Below are 19,542 nucleotides of genomic sequence, written 5' to 3' on the forward strand. Positions count from 1 at the left end.
GAAAGCAGAACCAGCACCAGACCTTGTCCCTTGAAAGGAAATCCCACAGGGAGGAGAAGAAATTGCCCTCCCTGGCTGTTGGTGGGGGTTTGCTGTAAGTCCCCAGAAGGCAGACTGGAGGAATCAGTGTTTTATCACAGCTGCTTTTTTTGTTGATGTGCTGTTGCTTGTTTTAGTGCTCTTTGCCCAGTTCCAGGGTAGCCTGGTGGCAGCTTGTGGCCTGTCAAGGCCAGCATGGGGCTCCCAGGCTCTGCTCAGTCTCTGGGCTAAATCAAGTGCATCCTTTTTGGGCTTGGTTTGGTTTTGTGTTTTTAATTATGCCCTTAAATTAAGTCAAGTATGAAAGCTGCCAAATACCAGGACAGCCTAGCACTGAGGACAGCCTGGATGTAAAACACATGTACTGCTCTGAAGCTGGCTGGCTGCAGAGAGTGTGGAATGTGTTAAACTAGGATCTTTACCTGCTTATTTCAGGGACTGTGTGTGACATGGCCTTAAAACTTGATGAGCAGTGTAAGTGATGCCTGAAGAGGCTCCCTGGAACAGAGGCTGGGCAGAGCTAAAGGAATAAAGGAGGGATTTATTAAAAGGCCTTCACAGGATGCACCTTGGGCAGTACAAGCCAGGGCTACACCCAAGATGGACCCTGGGTCACGAGTTCTCACACTTTTATAAGTTTTGGTCCATTTCCATATTGGGTTTCATTGTCTAGTTACAGCTCGGGTGATGCAGTCCCACCCTCCCAGTCTGCCCTCCTCCATTCCCTGTTGTTTGCACTTTTTGGGCCTGAGGCTGCAGCGGTGTCCTTGGTTCTGGGGCTGGAAAAGGATTGGTTTGTGTGACTGAGCTGTGGAGAGACCTTGCTAACACTTTATATGAAATTCAGAGTTATAAACTAATGCAGTACAGAATCTGGAAGATATGAAAGCTCAAGGAAAGGCAGCCCCAGCACTGTGTCCCCAAGCTGTCCCTCTTTCCTGCAGGCCGCCTCTGTGAGGAGAACGTGGATGACTGCGTGTCGGAGTCGGGCGCTCCGCGCTGCTTCAACGGGGGGCAGTGCATCGACCAGATCGGGGGCTACAGCTGCCTCTGCCCCCAGGGCTTCGCGGGAGAGCGCTGCGAGGGCGACATCAACGAGTGCCTCTCCAACCCCTGCAACCCCCGAGGGAGCCTGGACTGTGTCCAGCTGACAAATGATTACAGGTGCATCTGCCGAAGTGCTTTCACTGGTGAGTAGTCATAAATGTGCTTCTGATGTCATGGCAATCTCGTGAGAAATGGTGGTTCTATCCCTTCCTGGCAGTGCTGTTATCTACCCACTTCTCTTCACGATTTCTGATTGTTTCCCTACAATATGTTTCAATTTTTAAACTGGTCTTTCGTCTAAGAAATTTGGCTTCCAGAGCAGTCTCAGATGAAGGAATCTCCTGAGACACTTGGCTTCCAGGACTTCTCTTTCCTTGTGGTACCTTTCTCGCCTTTGTAATTTCACATTTCTAATATTGAAAGTGTAACAGTTCATGTGTCAGCTTATTTGTGACTTCTCCTTTTGCAAAGCAGCCATGTGCATTTTCTCTATAAATCAATGTCGTGGTATCATAATTAGCTTTTGGCCTCCTTTTCTACTCCTCACTGCCTTTCCTCCTTGCATTGGTGATGTGGTCAGGATGGAGTATTCTATACATAGACAGGCTGTACATTCCGAGCTTGGTGATCCTTCCACAATCCAGCTTTGAATCACAACTTTGCAAGAATTTCATACTGTGCAGACTTATGTCTCACTCTCTCTAGACCTCCTCTTTGTTAGTATTGCTGCTATTCTGCTTTCTGCCTCCCACTGGGCTTAAGTTTGGTCTAATAGTCTCCAGATGTGTCTTAACTTTCAGCTTTCCATTTTCCACGTCAGTTAAATTTCTTATGCATTCAGTTTTCCTCCATTAAAACCTTTCACTTTTTCTGCTTACCAGTCACCTTTCCTGCATGCTTTACCAGCAGTTTTTACTCTTTTTTCTTAAAATTTAAAGATGCAATGATTTTCCACTAAATTTGTGGGTTTCAGATGCGAAGAAACCACAAAGATATATGTTCAAAGAATTAATGTAATAGCTTTTGAATGCATTACATATCCTGCCAAAAGAAGTTCCTGAAAGAGTGATGTATGAGGGAAGTGGAGCTGGTGGGACACTGGTGCAGGCCACCAGATGAGTTTATTTTAAGCCTGTCTGTTAAGGTTGCTTTTATGAATTATGCCTCATGTGGCTTCTGACCCTCATGGAAGGGTTGCTGGATCTTGTGCTGTGGGAAGTGCAGGCCTGCTGCACCCCAGGAGGAGCAGGGAGAGCTGCTGTGTCTCAGACATGAAGTCTGTCTGGAAATGTTAGGCACAAAGGGGGAGCATGCTTCTTCCTCTAGCTGTCTGTCTTCTGCACATTCCCCACTGACCCTTCTGCCTGGGAGGGAATGGGGTGGCTTTGCTGTGGTCTGTGACTGGTGGGATGCCAGAACTCTGTGGGCCATCCTGCCCTGTCTGCAAAGTCTTGGCTGCACATGTCTGGAGACTTTGATTAATGTTTTCCTAGGGGGTCCAAGTCATGTTTAAATCATGCCCAACTTTTAGAGGTTTGGTGTCAGCTTGACTCTGGGAGTGCTGCAAAGCTGGTCAGTGCAGTAGGATCTCTGTCTGGCTGATCAGTCTGAGGAGACTCTGCTTGGTTCTCCTGTTCACTTGGGGTACGTCTGGTCCTGAGGGTTGTCCATTCATGTTACAGTGTGAGTTGCCATTGGACTCACTGAGCAGCTCCCAAAAGTAAAGAAGTCTTAGGAACCCCCCAACTGGTGTGGTACATCACTTTCACCCTCTGTGCCTGGCTGACTTGGGGATGACAGCAGCACACTCTGTGCTGTGTTGTGTGTGTTTTTGAGGAGGCAGGCATGGTCAGCTGTCTCCAAATGCACCTTGTAGATTCTGGGGCTGTGCCTCCCTCTCCACTGCTTAGGCAGCCACGTGGAGACCACACCTTATCCAAAGGGATGCTCCCTCCTGAAAGAGCGCTCAGCTCGCTGGTTATGGCAGGAGTGTTTTGTGTGGTGATGGTTTGTGGATGATCACACACCCGTTTCTCTGCTCTCTCTCGCCGTGCTCCGTGCCAGGCCGTCACTGTGAGAGTGTCATCGACGTGTGTCCCCGCAAGCCGTGCCAGAACGGCGGCACCTGCGCTGTGGCCAGCAACATGCCCGACGGCTTCATCTGCCAGTGCCCCCCGGTAAGCACCCCTGCCCACGCTGCCCTGCCTGCCCCAGCTCCACAGGCCTCTGCCAGGCTCTCACTGCTTACCGCAGGTGAGCATTGGACGCTCTTTACCCACATCCCTCAGTTTGTCTGCTCAGCAGGGAAACCCAGGGCTTCCAGCTGCCCCAGGAGAGTGATGCTGCCTGTTGCTATCCCAAACAAGTATGGTCTTCAAGTATCACAGCTGGCTTTTTTGTCTTAAATCCACCATTAAATTACATTAGCTCATTTAAATTAACTTTTTTTTTGCAGTTCTGTGTTTTCTGTGCTTGCTGCAAGTTTCCACTTGTTTGTGGCTCTTCTAGGCTGTTTTCAAAATGTAACAGAGCCTTGTGATTTCATAGTTTATCCATGAGGTTAAGTCCAGAAAGTCATGGCTCCTGCAGTGAGGCTAGAGAAGTTACAGGGGGGAAAGGATTTGCACATGACGCCTTGCCTCCAGCCCTCAGAGTGCTGAAGAATAGGTTTGTGACACTGATTGTTTTCCCTTTTTTCCACCCCACAGGGTTATTCTGGAGCAAAATGCGAGTTCAACAGCCACAGTACCTGTGGACAAGTGAAATGCAAGAAGGGGGAGCAGTGCATCCAAACGTCTTCTGGTCCACGATGCTATTGCCCCAAGCTGTCTGTGGGAGAGGAATGCCAGACACACCCAGGCTGTGCCAGTGCCCCCTGCCAGAATGGGGGCAGCTGCCACCCTCATTCTCAGCCTCCCTACTATTACTGCCAGTGCCCTGTTCACACCCAGGGCAGCCACTGTGAGCAGCCTGTGACTTTCAGCCCGGAGCCCCGACGATGCCTGGATTCCCAGTGTGCAGAAAAAGCCAGGGATGGCTATTGTGATGAAGACTGTAACACCCATGCGTGCCAGTGGGATGGAGGCGACTGCTCCCTGACTGTGGAGGATCCTTGGGCCAACTGCTCCTCCTCCCTGCCCTGCTGGATGCTTTTCAATGGACAGTGTGACGAGTTCTGCAACACGCCCGAGTGCCTGTTTGACAACTTTGAGTGTCAGCAAAATAGCAGGACATGCAAGTAAGGCTCAATGCTGAGAACATTTTCTCTGTGTGACTAACATAGCTCCTGCCTGCTGCTCCCTTCTCTCCCATTGTTTCTCTTGCTGTCCTTGCTGAAAGCTTGGCATCCAGCAGTTTCTGCTGCTTTGTGTACTTCTCGTCTATTTTTCGAATTTGTGTACTGTGCACTAAGTTGATAACCTGAACAATGCTAATGCGTTAACCTGCTTGATGGATGTGCCCTGCTTTCCCTGGAAATGTAAATAGGAGGCATTTTGCCTTGTACTAGGTTTTAAGTGTGCTGCCTGCTAGCCTGAATTTTGTTCCATACGAGCAATACCTGTATTTTAATCCCAACTGTGTTTGCTACCTCTGAACATGTTTTCTAGCTTCTTTGTAGTGGCGCTTTCTCTTCAGTTGTTTTTGACAAATGCTACATTTGTAGTGAGGATTCTCCCTCAGTGAGGTAGGAGGTGTTAGATATCTTAGTAAACAGAATAAGCAGTTCTCTCATACTGTTACCAGAATTAAATAACTGGTTCTTGGGGGTGCTGTGCTTCCTATGTTCACCCTCTCAGGCTGCAAGCTTACAGGATAAGCTGGGTGGTATTTCTTCTCCTGCTACCCTGATTATGAGTGTCATTTCACCTCAAACGATGCTGAAGAGTGTAAAACCCAGGCCCCTAAAGCACAGATGTGCTGTGCAGAGCACGTCAGTGCCGTGTGCTGCCCGTGAGCCTCTCCCTGCTGCAGGTATGACAAGTACTGTGCGGATCACTACGCGGACGGGCGCTGCGACCAGGGCTGCAACAGCGAGGAGTGCGGCTGGGACGGCCTGGACTGTGCCGGCGACAAGGCCGAGAAGCTGGCAGAGGGCACCCTGATCATCGTGGTCCTGATGCCCCCTGACGAGCTGCTGGAGGATGTCCGCAGCTTCCTGCGCACCCTGGGGACGCTCCTGCACACCAATCTGAGGATTAAGCTGGACTCCCAGGGAAACCCCATGGTGTTCCCCTACTACGGGGAGAAATCGGCAGCGCGGAGCCGGCGGTCGCTCGTGGTGGTTCGCAAGCACAGAGAGCTGGAGCAGGAGGTCATTGGGTGAGTGGATCCCTCTGTCTCACTCCGGCCTTGTTGTGCTTGTAGCTGTGTTTCTAGACTTTCTAGGGCTGTAGGCTGTTTTTTAAATGGGAAAATGCAACGCTATTGCAGCTGCCCGGTTCAGCGTTGGGGTGGGAAGATTAACGTAGAATGCTGCTGCAGTTTAACCTACTGATTTGGCATAGGTTTCTGCCACTGACTGCTGTGCCCTCTTACTGTGTCTCTGCAGCACCAAGGTGTTCCTGGAGATCGACAACCGCCAGTGTGCAGAGGACTCGGAGCAATGCTTTCACAACACAGAAGCTGCTGCAGCTCTCTTAGCTGCTCAGGCCATCAAGGGCATGCTGCCCTATCCTTTTGTGTCTGTCCAAAGTGAGTAATTGGAGAGGAAAAATTGATTATTGAGGGGGGCAGTTATCAAACCTGGGCTTGCAAAATACTCAGATTATTGATCATCATCCTCTTGCTGTTCAGTATGGTTTCTGGGAGGTAACTTGTTTGTCCCCAGTTATAGGGGTATGTTTGTGCAAAGTACACAGAGGGGATGTCTGGCTAGTAAGGCAGGACATTTAATTTAGAGCCCAGTCATTTTAATACTTGTAGAATCAGTAATCTCTCATGCTACAGCACGGCAGTGGTGATCTCCACACTAAAACCATTCATGTGCTTTAAGCCATGAATTCAATGGAAACGGTGCTGTTTTAGACAGAAAGGCTGAGAGGCATTCCTTAGTCCAGTCTACTAGATGTTTTCTCCTCCAGCAATATGTAATCTCTTTGATTTCTGCTCTGTCTCCCTCAGTCTGAGGCTCAGCTGCAGACTTGTTCTAGGCTGGCATTATTGCTTTTCCTAGTTGGGTTGTGCTTGTATCTTCATGTAGATCAGCTCTCTCTGTGCCGAGTGAGCATGGCTGGAGGAAGGAGCAAGATCTTTGGTTCAGCAGCCATGTACTCTGAAAAATACTTTGAGAAACCAGACTAAAGGAAGTTAAAAAGAAGTGATATGTGCTTACAGCAGTTTCAGTGGGGCCTAAACTCTGTAGAGACAATATGCTCCCTGTGGGAAGGACTGTGCTGAGGAAAGAGAGTCTCTAGGTTGAGGATTGTTGTCTCCACTTTGTTAATCATACTGTGTTTTATCTGGAAATTTTAGGTGAGCCCTTGTTACCACCAAAGACCCAGCTGCTTTACCTGCTTGCTGTGGCAGCTCTGATCATCCTGCTGATCCTCCTCCTGGGGGTGATGATGGCCAAGCGCAAGCGCAAGCACGGCTCCCTGTGGCTCCCAGAGGGCTTCATCCTGCGCCGGGATCCCAGCAACCACAAACGCAGAGAGCCCGTGGGGGAGGACGCCGTTGGACTCAAGTGAGTTTGCATTTAGACCACTGGCACTCTGTTTACTAGTGGCTTGAGGATTTTGAGAATGTGGCTGAAATATGTTTCATCAAAGGCACTTAACTCCTTAGAGAAAGCTTCCTTTTAACTAGAATTTCTTAGGCTATTCCTCTAAATTTGAAAACATCTGGTTTGGACAGAAGAATTTTAATTAACTATAATGTATAAAATGCTAGCAAGGAATCTGATCTCCTGGCTTTGTTTGGTTTTCTGACACTGAGCAGTATAGATCAGCAGCCAGGCACTGTTTGCCTAATTTTCTCCTGGAATAGGTGAGACATTTTTAGGTTGATAGATGACAACGAACTTCTGATATCTCTAGCTCAGTGCATCAAAAATGTGACTCAGAAGTAATGGCAAGTTTCAAAAGTTTTATGAAGTTTTGGCTTTCCACTGAATTAAGCTATTTTACAGATCTAACTGCATTTAATGCCACTGTTGACTGCCTGAAATTTGTGATTTCTTGGTTCCTCTGTTTGCAAGCTACCAAACTTAGAAGCACTCCTTTGTTAGTCTCTGCAGGGTAGTGTAAGTAGCATCAGTAGCACCTGCTCAGGCTGCAAAGGCTGATATCTTCTCCTTGTTTGTCAGAAATCTGTCAGTCCAGATACCAGAGGGTAACCTGGCCGACCCTGGGACGACCGAGCACTGGGCAGGTGATGGTGGACCTCAGCCAAAGAGAGCTAAGGTAAGGGGCTCCAAGACTTAAACACATCTGAAACTGCTGGTGACACAAGCATCTGCATCGCCTTCCCTTGCTCAAAACCTTCCTTGGCCTAGGGATTGGTAATATTTTATCAATTGTATCTGAGGAGCAAATCCTCAGGTTAACACTGCCACCACAGGCTGGTGGAGAAAGCAGAGAAAGTCAGTACCTTCTGCTGTCCCCCCCTACAGCAGCAAAAGGGACAAGAAGGTTAATGTCATGTCTTGCAGTTCAGGCCTGACAAAGTATGGTGAGAGTATGAAAGCTGAGAATGCCAAGCAGAAGTAAATGTAGACCACCATTAGCTTAAAAGAAAACAACCCCCCCTAAAACAACAAGACAGCAAACAAAAAACCAAACAACAACAAAAATCCCCACCCAAACCCTGAGAAACCCCACCAAAACTAAGAACACCCCAAGAACTTTTGAGTGTCTTTGGCCACTTGCTGGGTGTTTTGAAGCAGCTGCTTGTGTGCTGTGCTCAGGCTGAGGACCAGGCCTTGCTGCCAGAAGGGGACGAGCAGATCGACCAGCGCCAGTGGACACAGCAGCACCTGGAGGCAGCAGACGTCTGTGGCAGCACCTCGCTGGCCCTCACACCCCCTCAGGCAGATCAAGAAGTGGATGTTCTGGATGTCAACGTCAGAGGGCCAGGTCAGTACTTGGAGTGTCTGTGTGTCCTGCCAGCCCGCCCTGTGTCCCATGGCTGGGGCTGCTAGTGTCACAAATTAAATGGAGTATGCAGGAGCACCAGCAGGGATTTTATGGTGCTCAAGGAAAGCACAGTGTGCACTTCTGAAAAGAAAAGCTGGAAAGGTTAAACCGTGGTTTGTATCACATGGAGCCAATAGGAAAAGTTCACTTAGCAAGCACCTTTAAAATCTCATTTATAACAGTGTGTGCCTAAGTGATATTGTCAGAAATTTTGGAAATAACCCCCAGTTTCTCCAGTTGTTTCACTGCAGATATCCATGCCAGACTTTTCTAAGGACCAACTAAGCAGAATTTATACCTGAGGTGTCTGTTGTCAGTTAAAAAAGTAAGAATGGCCTTTTCCTGAATAAGATGACTTTTTGGCAAACAGTCTGCCCTCGTTAGCAGTGTGTGATCTGTCTGTCCTGAACAGAGCAGCGGTGCAGCAAGATTGTTCATGATTTTTTTTTATTCCCTGATTTATATCTTCAGCTTATGTTGATCCAAGTCACTGAGTTCATAACAGAACTGTGGACTTGGAAGGTTTCTTTAACATGCAGGCAGGTTTGCTCTCTCTCAGTCCCAAATGACTAGATGCCCTGGAAACCCTCTGCTGCTCTTTATGAGTGTAGTACTAAAGCTGTATAAGCTGGTAAGGGGCTGGGTGGGTCACCTGGTAATAACTGATCTCTGCGCTCTGAGAGGAGACAGTTGACCAAGGACTTTATTCTGGTTGGAAGAGCTGCAAACATGGCTCTTGTTCACATGCAGAGAGGTGATGCTGATGATATTGCTGCAATGCCTTTTTCTACTGCGTTTTGTGGGAATATTTCCATGCAATGTAAGGATGACTGGACCCATTCTCTCAGTTCCTTTCTATTGTCGTTTGTGCTCGTTGACCTATTAGCTCTCCTAATGCAAAGGGAAGGAGGGATTTTTGTGTAACGAGTGTGAGAACATAAACCATCACTTTCTGCCAAATTTAAGCTTTTCTTTTTTTTCCCCTATTGAAACTTCTGGTTGTGTGGCAGGGTAGAAGCTTTCCAGGTGCAGGCAATAATGTTCTTAAGACTCCAGTTTATTTTCACATTCACCCAAAGCTTTGTCCAACAGCAGCAATGAAATAATACTGACTTGTGAGTAGTTTTCCTGCCATCCAGATACAATTGTAAAGCTTGCAGCAAGCTGCTCTAAGTTATTTCTTGCTGTGGCATCAGAAGCAAGCAGCTGTCAGGGGCAGAAATAATTTTAAAAGTCTGAGAGATGTTGGAATAATGGGTTAGTAAGGAGGGGTAGGATTCCTCACAGTTAAATGTGGCTCTTTCTCTGCCCTGGCCACCCTCATTTTTGCAGGCAGTTGGAAGAAATGGGCCCTTCTGAGAGGTAGTTGCCCTCTGTCCCAAGAAGTCTGAAAACTGGATTTCACACCCCAGTAATGCTTTGCTGCCCCTAATTAATTACAAAGGGTGTTCAGGCTGACTGATTAAGTGCAGGTGTCTGGGCTGGAGCCACCTGAGGCTGGGTGAGTTAGATCCTGGCTGCAGGTGCAGGTTGAACAGCAGAGGTCTCTTCTTGACAGAGGAGAAACACTTCGGTGCCCCAAGGGTTTGTGCCCTCTCTTAACCCACCACCTTCTGCAGTCTCTCAAATCCAGGGGGATCCAAGATCTCCAGTGTCCTCCAAAACTATTGCCTAGAGATTTTTCCTGTGGGTTCCTTATATCCCAGCTTTCAGTACCTTGTGCCTGACCTTCAGGAGTAGCTGTCTGGTGAACTCCTGACTTTACTACCTCACTCTGCATTTTATATGTACTCAGGGGCTGTCCTACTGAAAGACAGCTTAAAAAAGAAGAGTTTTTTATAAAATGCTGCCACCACCTTTGTCTCCCCATGCTATTCTTTTGCTGTGTCCCCCAGAGCAGTGAGGACATTCTTTTCACTGGAGTTATTGTGAGTGTGTAACCAGGGTAATGCAATTATAGGCATAACTGGTAACACCACCTATAATTAAAATTGATGAACTGTCTCTATTATATGCCCCTCTTTTTTTCAGTTACTAAAACTTCAGTGGTTTAGACTGGAATTTTCCATGCTGGATGCCTGCCTCCAGCTGGATGCTTTTGGGTTCTTTTCCAGCTCTTTGAGAGAACAAGCTGGAAGGAGGAAAAAAGACATTGTGTCCACAGTTGTTTTTTTTTTCCTCTAGTAGTCCATCAAGCACTTAATTGTGACTGTCTAGCTGGATGTGCTTTTGCTAGCCTCATAAAACCAACCGTGTGTGGCCAACTTGCACGGCTCTGAGAAGAGCTGCACGTACCTGAGAAACTCTGTGGAGGGTGGCAGCATTAATTCCAGGGATTTAATGCTGTGCTGTCCCTGTGGAGAAGCTAGGCACGAACATCCAGGATAACTGCAGTGATTGAGCAAGCCAGACCTATCCTGTGAGTGGTTTTTCCCAGAGCTGTGTTGCTGGGGGAAAGGAAAGCTCCTTTCTGTGCTCTGTCTCTCTGTTCTTTGTGTTGTGGCAGTAGGAAGGAGACCACAACCTGACTGGAATACTGAGGAGTGCTCATTTGGGACAAGGGAGCAGAGCCAGGAGCAGGAGGGAGAAGCACAAAGGGAGATATAGCTTTGGAGAGCAGCAGAGAGGGTCTGCAGACAGGGCTGGATCTTGGAATTGAACCCGTGCCCATACCTCAGCAGCACTTTGCTGCTGTCCATCCAAATCCTGGGAAAGGAGCGGGCTGGAAGGGAGGCTGTGTGTCCTGCGGTGAGGAGCCACTAGGAGGAGCGTGCAGGCTGTGGAGCCGGGGCAGAGCCTGCTCCTCCACTGCCCCCGCTGGAACTGTAGATTTCTAGAAAGTTTTGGAGCTGTCCTAAAGCAGAGAGCCAGAAAGGCTCAGTGATCAGAAGCTGGGCGTTAGGGCTGTGTGTGTTATTTCCAGCAGGAGGTATCACCTTGTTTATGTGCACAAGACCCCAGTGTAGCTTTGTGCTCTGTGATTGAGAGCTGTGCAGGCAGAGAAGCTGTTGTTTGTCCCCTGCTTGCCCATGGGATAAATCAGGCACTTGCTGAAAAAATTGTCTTGTATTTCTGCTGGTGGGCTGCAGTGGAGCAATCAGCAGAGTGAGGTTCCCCTCTGCTGCCATCTCAGTCCCTCTTGCTTTCCAGGTGCCTCTGAAGGGTGTGCAGGAAAGCATTAAATCAGCAAGGAAGCATCAGTGTCTACAGCTGCGGTTTTGGGGCTTTAGGGAATGTCACTTAATGTTCAGAGGCTGCTGGAACTGAAGCACTCAGCATTTTTATGGGTTGCTGAAAATATATGGAGATGTTTTAAGTCTTAATTATCCTGAATCAAGGAGGGTATAACAAAGGTGAAAAATCAGCAGCATGAGGTGGTCTTCTGATTGGCAGAGAGGGAGATTCATCAGAGGGAGCTAAGTTAAATTAGAGGTTTAGAGAAGCCTTTCTCCTTCCACTGACACTGCAGGGATCCTGGTTGGATGCGTGTGACTTTAGCCTTTGTGGGCATCCCATCACTGAGGCTTGAGGAGAGTAAGACCAGTATCTCCCGAAGTACTCAGACTGTGTGAGAGTATTCATCCCGGGGCATTTGTCAGCTTTGAGTGCTCGACTGTCACAACTTCAGGATTCTTCTCATTATAACCTTGCTGTAGATTTGGAGGCTTTTGCCTGCATTTCACTTCAGGTTAATATCTGAAGTGAATGTCACCAATAAACAGTGGCTAGTTGTTGAATAATTTTACCTTCAACTGTTTCTTTTCCCCAGGGATGTGATTAGAACATCTGTATGGACAGTTACACTAAGTGGTCAAATTACTTTGATTTTTATAGCCCTTGCTTCTTTCAGCTACCCTTTACTTTTTGTGGAAGTTTTACACTTCAGCAGCAAAGTTTTTTGTTTTATGATGCTCTTAGTCTTTAGAGGAATATCTTAATTTCTGTTGGGTTTGCAGTAGGTTACTCATGCTTGGAAGGAAGACAGCTCACTAACTGTGGGGCTTTAAGAAGAGGTCTGTGTTAAAGCAACTGGAGGGACTGTCTGTAGCTCAGGGGAGAAGGGTTGTAGGAAGGTTTCCATGCCTTTGCCAGGTTACTGTATCCCCATCTCCCCCTCTGCAGATGGCTGCACTCCGCTGATGTTGGCATCTCTGCGTGCGGGCGGCTCCGACATCAGCGAGGATGACGAGGACGGGGAAGACTCCTCAGCAAACATCATCACGGATCTGATCTACCAGGGGGCCAACCTGCAGGCGCAGACAGACCGCACCGGGGAGATGGCTCTGCACCTGGCAGCCCGCTACTCCCGAGCCGACGCTGCCAAGCGGCTCCTGGATGCCGGGGCGGATGCCAATGCCCGGGACAACATGGGACGGACCCCTCTGCACGCAGCCGTGGCTGCTGACGCCCAGGGGGTCTTCCAGGTATGGCCACTGGAGAGCTCTGTGTTTATATGAGCCTGTGCAAGCTCTGCTCTCATGCCTTCCCCAGTGTGGTGGTGAGGCAGAGCTATTTTACATCCAGTTTCCTTGGGTATTCACAGCTTGAAGAACTCAGTGTGCATAAATCATCTGGCATGTATTTATTTGGTCTGTTTGCCCCTGTCATCTGCTTTCTGGGTCCTTGCATTTCAGCGCTCAGGCTGCTTTGCCATTGTAAAATTTCTCTTGAGATTCTGCCAAATCCTCAGATTTGGTCTGTAGTGGTATTGAAAACAATCCATCTTCTCCTGTTGTCCAGATCCTGATCCGTAACAGAGTGACAGACTTGGACGCTCGGATGAATGATGGGACGACCCCGTTAATTCTGGCTGCACGTCTGGCTGTGGAAGGGATGGTGGCCGAGCTCATTAACTGCCAGGCTGATGTGAACGCCGTGGATGACCACGGTAATGTGAACACCATGTGCCAGGCTGGGAAAATATTTGTTGTGGTGTGAGCAGGGAGGGGTGGGTTCTGCTCTCCCAAAGTGAGAACTCTTCATGAATTCTGTAGCTAAATCACACACTGGACTCTCCTGCAAAGTCCCCCAGTGGTAATGAACTACAGGCTGCTGCACAGTGGCTTGGTTAAACAATCCTGGAGGAGAAGCAAAATAGCTTTTCCTCCTTGGTTTGTTACTGACGTTGTTGTGTTTCCCTGCAGGTAAATCTGCTCTTCACTGGGCTGCTGCTGTCAACAATGTGGAAGCAACTCTAGTACTGCTGAAAAATGGAGCCAACAGAGACATGCAGGATAACAAGGTATGGTGGGGTGGTGCTCAGCAAGCTTGTGCTTCCTATCTCAAAGCATCTCTTCACTGTTGGTAGTGAGCTAAGTTCAGATTTTCTGAACTGGATGCTCAGTGCAGGTCTTCCAAACCCAGGCTGTGACTGGAGCTCTCCCCAAGTGCTGAGTGTCTTACAGGGTTCCTGATATGGAAGAGCAGTACTCTTCCTTGTTTGGCCAAGTGCTGAGCATCAATACTGTTCTGCTTTCCTTGCAGGGAAGGAATGCAAGACACAGTCAGTGTTGTGTGAAAGCAGCAGGTGAAGTGCTGCTGGTGTCAAACAGCTGGATTACAGTTAGCAGTTAGAAAAATACCTGGTGGCACAGTAGCAGTGGCATCCTGTGACATTTCCAGGGATCAGTGCAGGGTGGAGATGAGGGATAAGCTCCTCTGTTTGACAGACTGCACTGTTCTGTAGCTTTCACTGTGTCTTAATACTTGATTTACCTCCTCTGCCTAAAGCATCTTTTTGGATTATTATGTATCACTCAGTGGATTTTAGAGCTACTAACAAGCTCTTGTTTCTTACTGGGCTGTTTAGCCTTTTGTACCTTTCCCTCATAAGAGGCAATAGGAGGAAGGCACCAGGTGCTTTCATGGTTCCTCCAAGGATCTATTGCACAATAGTGCCCTTCCTGGTGGGAAAGTTCAGCCTGTGCTCCACTGCTGTGTATGAAGTTATTTGTAATCTGCCTTTTTCAGTGGGCAGCTCTCAGGGTGGAGGGCTCTTGGAGGCTGTTATTGTGACACTGCATTATACAGTGCTTGCCAGGCTGCCACACCATAAGGGATTATGAGTTGTAAGTCACTCTCCCCACCCTGAAGCTCCTAAAACATTTACTCTGTGTTTCCAGGAGGAGACCCCACTCTTCCTTGCTGCTCGGGAAGGCAGCTTTGAAGCTGCAAAAATCTTGCTGGACCATTTTGCCAACCGAGACATCACAGACCACATGGACCGGCTGCCGCGGGACGTGGCCCAGGACCGGATGCACCACGACATCGTGCAGCTCCTCAACGAGTACAACGTGGCCCACAGCCCTGCCGGGCACCCCGGGGCCATGCTGAACTCTGCCCTCTCCCCAGTCATCTGTGGCCCCAACAGGTCCTTCCTCAACCTGAAACACGCGTCACTAAGCAAGAAGTCACGAAAACCGAATGCCAAAGGCATGCCCACCAGCCTCACCAAAGATGCAAAGAGGAGAAGGAAGAAGTCCCTCAGCGAGGGCAAAGGGCAGTTTTCAGAGAGCTCCGTGACCCTGTCACCAGTGGATTCCCTGGAGTCTCCCCATGCTTTTGCATCTGAACCAACCTCCTCTCCTGTGATGCCGTCGCCAGGGGTGCTGCACTCGTCACCCAGCTCGCTGCTGGCAGCTCCATCGGTGCAGGCTGCGCACACCATGTCCTTCTCCAACCTCCACGAGATGCAGCCCCTGGGCCGTGGGTCCAGCACGGTGCTCCCGTCCGTCAGCCAGCTGCTCTCCCAGCACAGAACCACCCCTCCCAACAGTGGGCTCGGCAGGCTGCGGCCAGGCAACGTCTCCACCGAGTGGATGAACCGCATGGAGGTGAATGAGTCCCAGTACAACGAGATGTTTGGCATGGTGCCCCAGGTGATGCATTCCCACCCCAGCGTTTCTCAGCAGAGCGGCTTGGTTCAAGCAGACGCGAAGCACCTGGGGGTGTCCAGGGAGTCTTTGCCCCCCATCATGACTTTCCAGCTGGTTCCCAAGGGCAGCATAAACCAGCAAGCACTGCCGCAGCAGGCCCAGTCAAACTGCGCTCAGAACATGGCTGGCCCTCTTAGCTCCATGTACCAGATCCCAGATCTTGCCCAGCTGCCCAGCGCCTCGTTCTCCATGGCTGCCATCCCTCAGCAGGACGGCCAGGTGGCTCAGACGGTCCTCCCGGCCTACCACCAGTTCCAGAGCTCGATGGGGAAGTACCCCACGCCTCCCTCCCAGCACAGCTGCTACTCCTCGGCCACAGAACGGACTCCTAGCCACAACCGGCACTTACAAGGGGAGCACCCGTACCTGACTCCATCGCCCGAATCTCCGGACCAGTGGTCAAGCTCTTCCCCACACTCTGCCTCTGACTGGTCTGACGTGGCAACCAGTCCCAGTAACAACCAGCGCGGGCCAGCGGCCGCCCACATGACGGAGCAGCAGCGGAACAACATGCAGGTGTACGCCTGAAGGCTGCCCACGGTGCAGCCCCACTAAAGCGGACTCCAGAACTCATGAAGGTCTTCCAGGATGAAAATGAAGAACCATTTTAGTATCCAAGAGTCTTAATGAGCCTAGGATGTTCTTTCGTTGGAGGGACTGTGGTTGCTGTAGACTTGTATGCTTTCATGCTAAATGGAGAACTGTAGAAGCTGGTGATGGAGAAGACCAGCTGGGTCACTTCTGACCAACTGTACGTGACTGCTGTCTGCACTGGATTCTCCAGTCTGCTTTTAAACACGTTCCACCATTGCTTTGGGGAGACAGCTCTTCAGCTTAATACATCTTGTGGTCATTTCTCCAGAAATTTAGCCAAAACCAGCTTTGTATCCTTATTTTGTTACTCCTCCTGTTACCCACGTAACCTCTCTCTGAAGCACCTTCTACTAGTTCTCCTTGAGTTCAAGTTGCCTTGTCTTGACACAGCTCAGAGCTGCACCCACATTCCTAGCCCCGCTCCTTCCCTCGTCCACTCTTGCTCAGCAAGCGAGCCGGACCTCCCAAAACACCTGCAGGTCAAGTGACGCCTTCTGTCACGCAGCTTCACCTGTTCTTCAGGAGTCTTTGCCTTGTAGAGACCCACTAACACCCCTTAGTGTTCTCACTGCCTGCTCCCCAGGTATTATGAGATTATGTATACATATAGTCTTTTTAGGTTGTTTGTTTTGTTATTTTCCCTCCCAAAAACGCTGGTCTGACCTGGTCTTCCCGCCACAGTGGTCCATGGGCCCATCTCTTCCCTGAGACACCCCTGACCATTTTGACACACTACCCTCTCCATGCCCCTGTCCTGCCAGGAGTGTCCATGGCTGCCTCCGTGGGCTCCCATGCCAGAAGAGATGCACTGCAACTGATACAGGCCTTTTGGGATGAGCACGAGTGTTTCAAAAACTGGTAACACAAGCTCCCAGCGTTCTTGCACAGTAGTCCCCTCCATCCAAGGGTAGCTGTGTGTCCTGTCCTCCAGATACCATATGCTGCCTCTTTATGGTGTTATCAACAAGTGTCAAACATGTGGTTACATGTTTGCAGTGTCTGTCCTTCTGCGTCAGGAATGACATCCAGCCCTTTGAAAAGTGTCCCTTTTGCTGCAGCCCTGGGTCACAGCTGCCTCGTCTTCCCCTCACAGCGCACAGAGGCCGCAGCACTGACTGCCCAGCAGGCCTCGAGCAGCGTGCCAGGAGCTGGGCTGTGCCAGCAGACCAAATAGCTCAGAAACCATTGCCTGCTGCAGCTTGGTGCCCAGCTTTGGGGCTGTCCTCTGCCCTCAGCTCCAGCCTGAGCGGAGATCTCCCAGCCGAGGTGGCTCATGTGGGACAGTCGGGCCGCTCGTGGTGCAGCTGCCCCCGTAGTTTTGGAGCTGCGGAAGCCAGCTGTCACTGACCTTAGGCAAACAGCTCTTTCTGCTTTGTCTGCAAGAGCAAAGGGCTCCAGACCGGCCAGCAGCTGAAGTGAACATTGTGGGGATGGTTTGCTCCTACCTCTTCAGGGGAGTGCTGCAGACACGTCTTCCAAAGAGCTCGGGGTGCCGGCTGCTGCCAAAGGACTGAAGGCCGCTCCCCTGCGAGCAGGCCATCCATCACCCTACCGTGTACAGTATTCTCTGGTGTTCCTTTCCATTCTAATCAAGAGTCAAGGTTGCTTTTCTGGTTTTTTTGTTCTGTTTTCCAATTCCACTCAATGGTACATGAAGGCAAGGCCTCAGGAGGAGCTGGTTCCCGGGGCCGTCGCTTTGGGCTGAAGTTTTTAGATGTGTGTGAAGTTCTGCTTTTCATGGCGCACACAGTGTTCCCCGGCACGCTGCGGCAGCGTGGCCGCCGGAGTGCAGCTGACTCAGACCTCCAGGGGGTCTGTCCAGGTACACCTTTCACTGCAAATAATGAAGTGTTGCTACATCGATGCTAAAGAAACAAAGGGCTTTTTGCTCGTTAGCTCCAAATAACCAAGTGCCTTTTTATATATGTGGCTACCTTTTACAAGATGAGTGCTTTCTGTGGAATGAAGCCGGTTCCGTGCCTGGCTGTTAATACGATGGCCCTCTGCCTTTCTTCTCTATTTTTTTTAACTACTTGTAAAGATAATATCTCCTTAAGGTGGTATTTTATCTCTTTAAGTTGTAGAGTAACCATTCACACAGCAGCATTTTCCTATATTAATAATGGAAAATATTTGCTTATTTTTACATTTTTATAAAAGTCTTTTATGAAAATAGTTGCTGCCAAATGTATAAGCAATTTTTATCCCCAGAATAAAAAGTATGTGCCCAGTGTCTGTGTGCTGCTGTTTTCATTTTGTTTTCCTGGCTACTGTGACACAGCCACATTATAAATGAATCAGGGGTGCTCTGACTCAGCACCACATGAACCCCACACTTAGCTCCTCCCGAGGGAGCTGGAAGCAGCCTGGTGTGGGTGTAGCAGGTGGATTTTGGGTCTCTTGGTTAGCTGAGGAGGGGGCAGTAAGCAGCAGCCAAGCAGCTGGGAAGGATGGGGAGGGACTGGGATGGGTCCTTTCCTGGGCACTTTGGGTGAGAGCTGTGGGAGCCAGGGAAGGTTTTCAGGAAGGTGGTGAGTGAGTGTGGGCTGGGCAGTGGGCAGTGGGGAGGTGGATTCACTCACTCTCTTGGGTCCTGCTTGCTTCCCTGTCCTTCCAGTAGGGAAGAGGACCCTGATCCCTGGAGCTGGGGCTGCCTCCCTGGCTTTGTCTCAGCGGTTGATGCATGGAATCCTTAAGGTTGGAACAGCCCTCTAAAATCATCGAGTCCAACTTGAACCTGGCACACCCCTTAAGCATGTCCCCAAATGCCAGATAGAAATGTTTTTGGAACATTCCAGGGATGGTGATTCCACCTCTTTCTGGGCAGCCTGATCCAATGCCTGACTGCCCTTTCATTGACAAAATTTTCCCTCATACCCTACCTAAACCTCCCCTGGTGCAACTTGAAGCCATTTCCTCTCATCCTGTTGCTTCTTACCTGGGAGAAGAGACCAACCCCCACCTGTCTACTGCCTCCTTTCAGATTGTAGAGAGTGATAAGGTCCCCCCTGAGCCTCCATTTTTCCAGACTAAGAGCATGAAGATTCTCCAGCCTCTGAAACAGGGAATCAGCACTCCTCTGTGCTGGTCTCAGGCTTGAAGAGTTTGACTTGAGCAATCACAAATCACACTGTCAATAGCTGCTGAGCTGTGTTTGGAGCACAGAGGTGCCTCTGAAGCCTTGGTGCACACCTGGCTGTTCTCCAGCTCTTGCTGTGCACTCTCGTGGAGCCAGTAGCTGAGTTACAATGCTGAGCTGGGGTAAAGTTGCTGGGGGCATTTTAAGGGTTTAATATTCAAACAGTGCAGCTCCTTTATCTCCTGGTAGAGCCAGCTGGATGAGTCCAAACCTCCGGGAGGCATTCATCCACGTTCTCCCACAGCTTGCACATCTGTGCCAAAGTTTAGCGAGCTCTGCCGAGCCCCTGGCACAGCAGCATCGAGCTCCCTGGTGCTCAGGCTGAGACTTGAAGCTGTCTCCTGGGGCTGCTCATGCCTCCTCCCCAGCCCAGGATGGCCAGGGGCTTGTGGAAACTTGCTGTGTTGCATCCAAACTGAGCCATCCAGGCAGGGAGCTGCCACATCCCATATCTAACTGAGGAGTACTGGAGAAGCCTCAGGCTCTCTGAGGGAGCTTTTTCACTGTTTTTCCATAAATCAAGGGTGGAGTCCTGTTTTCTGGGAGTTGCTGTGTTTGCAGGGTTTTGCCATTGATCAGGGCAGCTGATGTGTGGCGGGTTCTTTCTTTCAGAACTGATAGCAGGCAGCAGCTGTGTTTGGACACGAGAAGGTTT

General features: G+C 49.7%; 1 protein-coding gene across 1 annotated transcript in view; it reads left to right on the forward strand.

Annotated features, from left to right (window-relative positions):
- The window catches only part of NOTCH2 (notch receptor 2), an 82,458-nt gene extending 64,477 nt beyond the window's left edge, over positions 1-17,981 (forward strand). The window contains exons 22-33 of the mRNA XM_064427485.1: positions 984-1,229; positions 3,151-3,263; positions 3,795-4,324; positions 5,059-5,406; positions 5,636-5,778; positions 6,559-6,769; positions 7,391-7,487; positions 7,991-8,159; positions 12,342-12,643; positions 12,960-13,107; positions 13,364-13,461; positions 14,342-17,981. Of these exons, the coding sequence (XP_064283555.1) occupies positions 984-1,229; positions 3,151-3,263; positions 3,795-4,324; positions 5,059-5,406; positions 5,636-5,778; positions 6,559-6,769; positions 7,391-7,487; positions 7,991-8,159; positions 12,342-12,643; positions 12,960-13,107; positions 13,364-13,461; positions 14,342-15,682 (3,746 nt within the window). The 3' untranslated portion in view covers positions 15,683-17,981. The remainder of the gene's footprint in view (positions 1-983; positions 1,230-3,150; positions 3,264-3,794; positions 4,325-5,058; positions 5,407-5,635; positions 5,779-6,558; positions 6,770-7,390; positions 7,488-7,990; positions 8,160-12,341; positions 12,644-12,959; positions 13,108-13,363; positions 13,462-14,341) is intronic.
- Positions 17,982-19,542: the final 1,561 nt, after the last annotated feature.

This window comes from Passer domesticus, chromosome 7, assembly GCF_036417665.1.
Source record: "Passer domesticus isolate bPasDom1 chromosome 7, bPasDom1.hap1, whole genome shotgun sequence".
In the NCBI taxonomy this organism is placed as follows: domain Eukaryota; kingdom Metazoa; phylum Chordata; class Aves; order Passeriformes; family Passeridae; genus Passer; species Passer domesticus.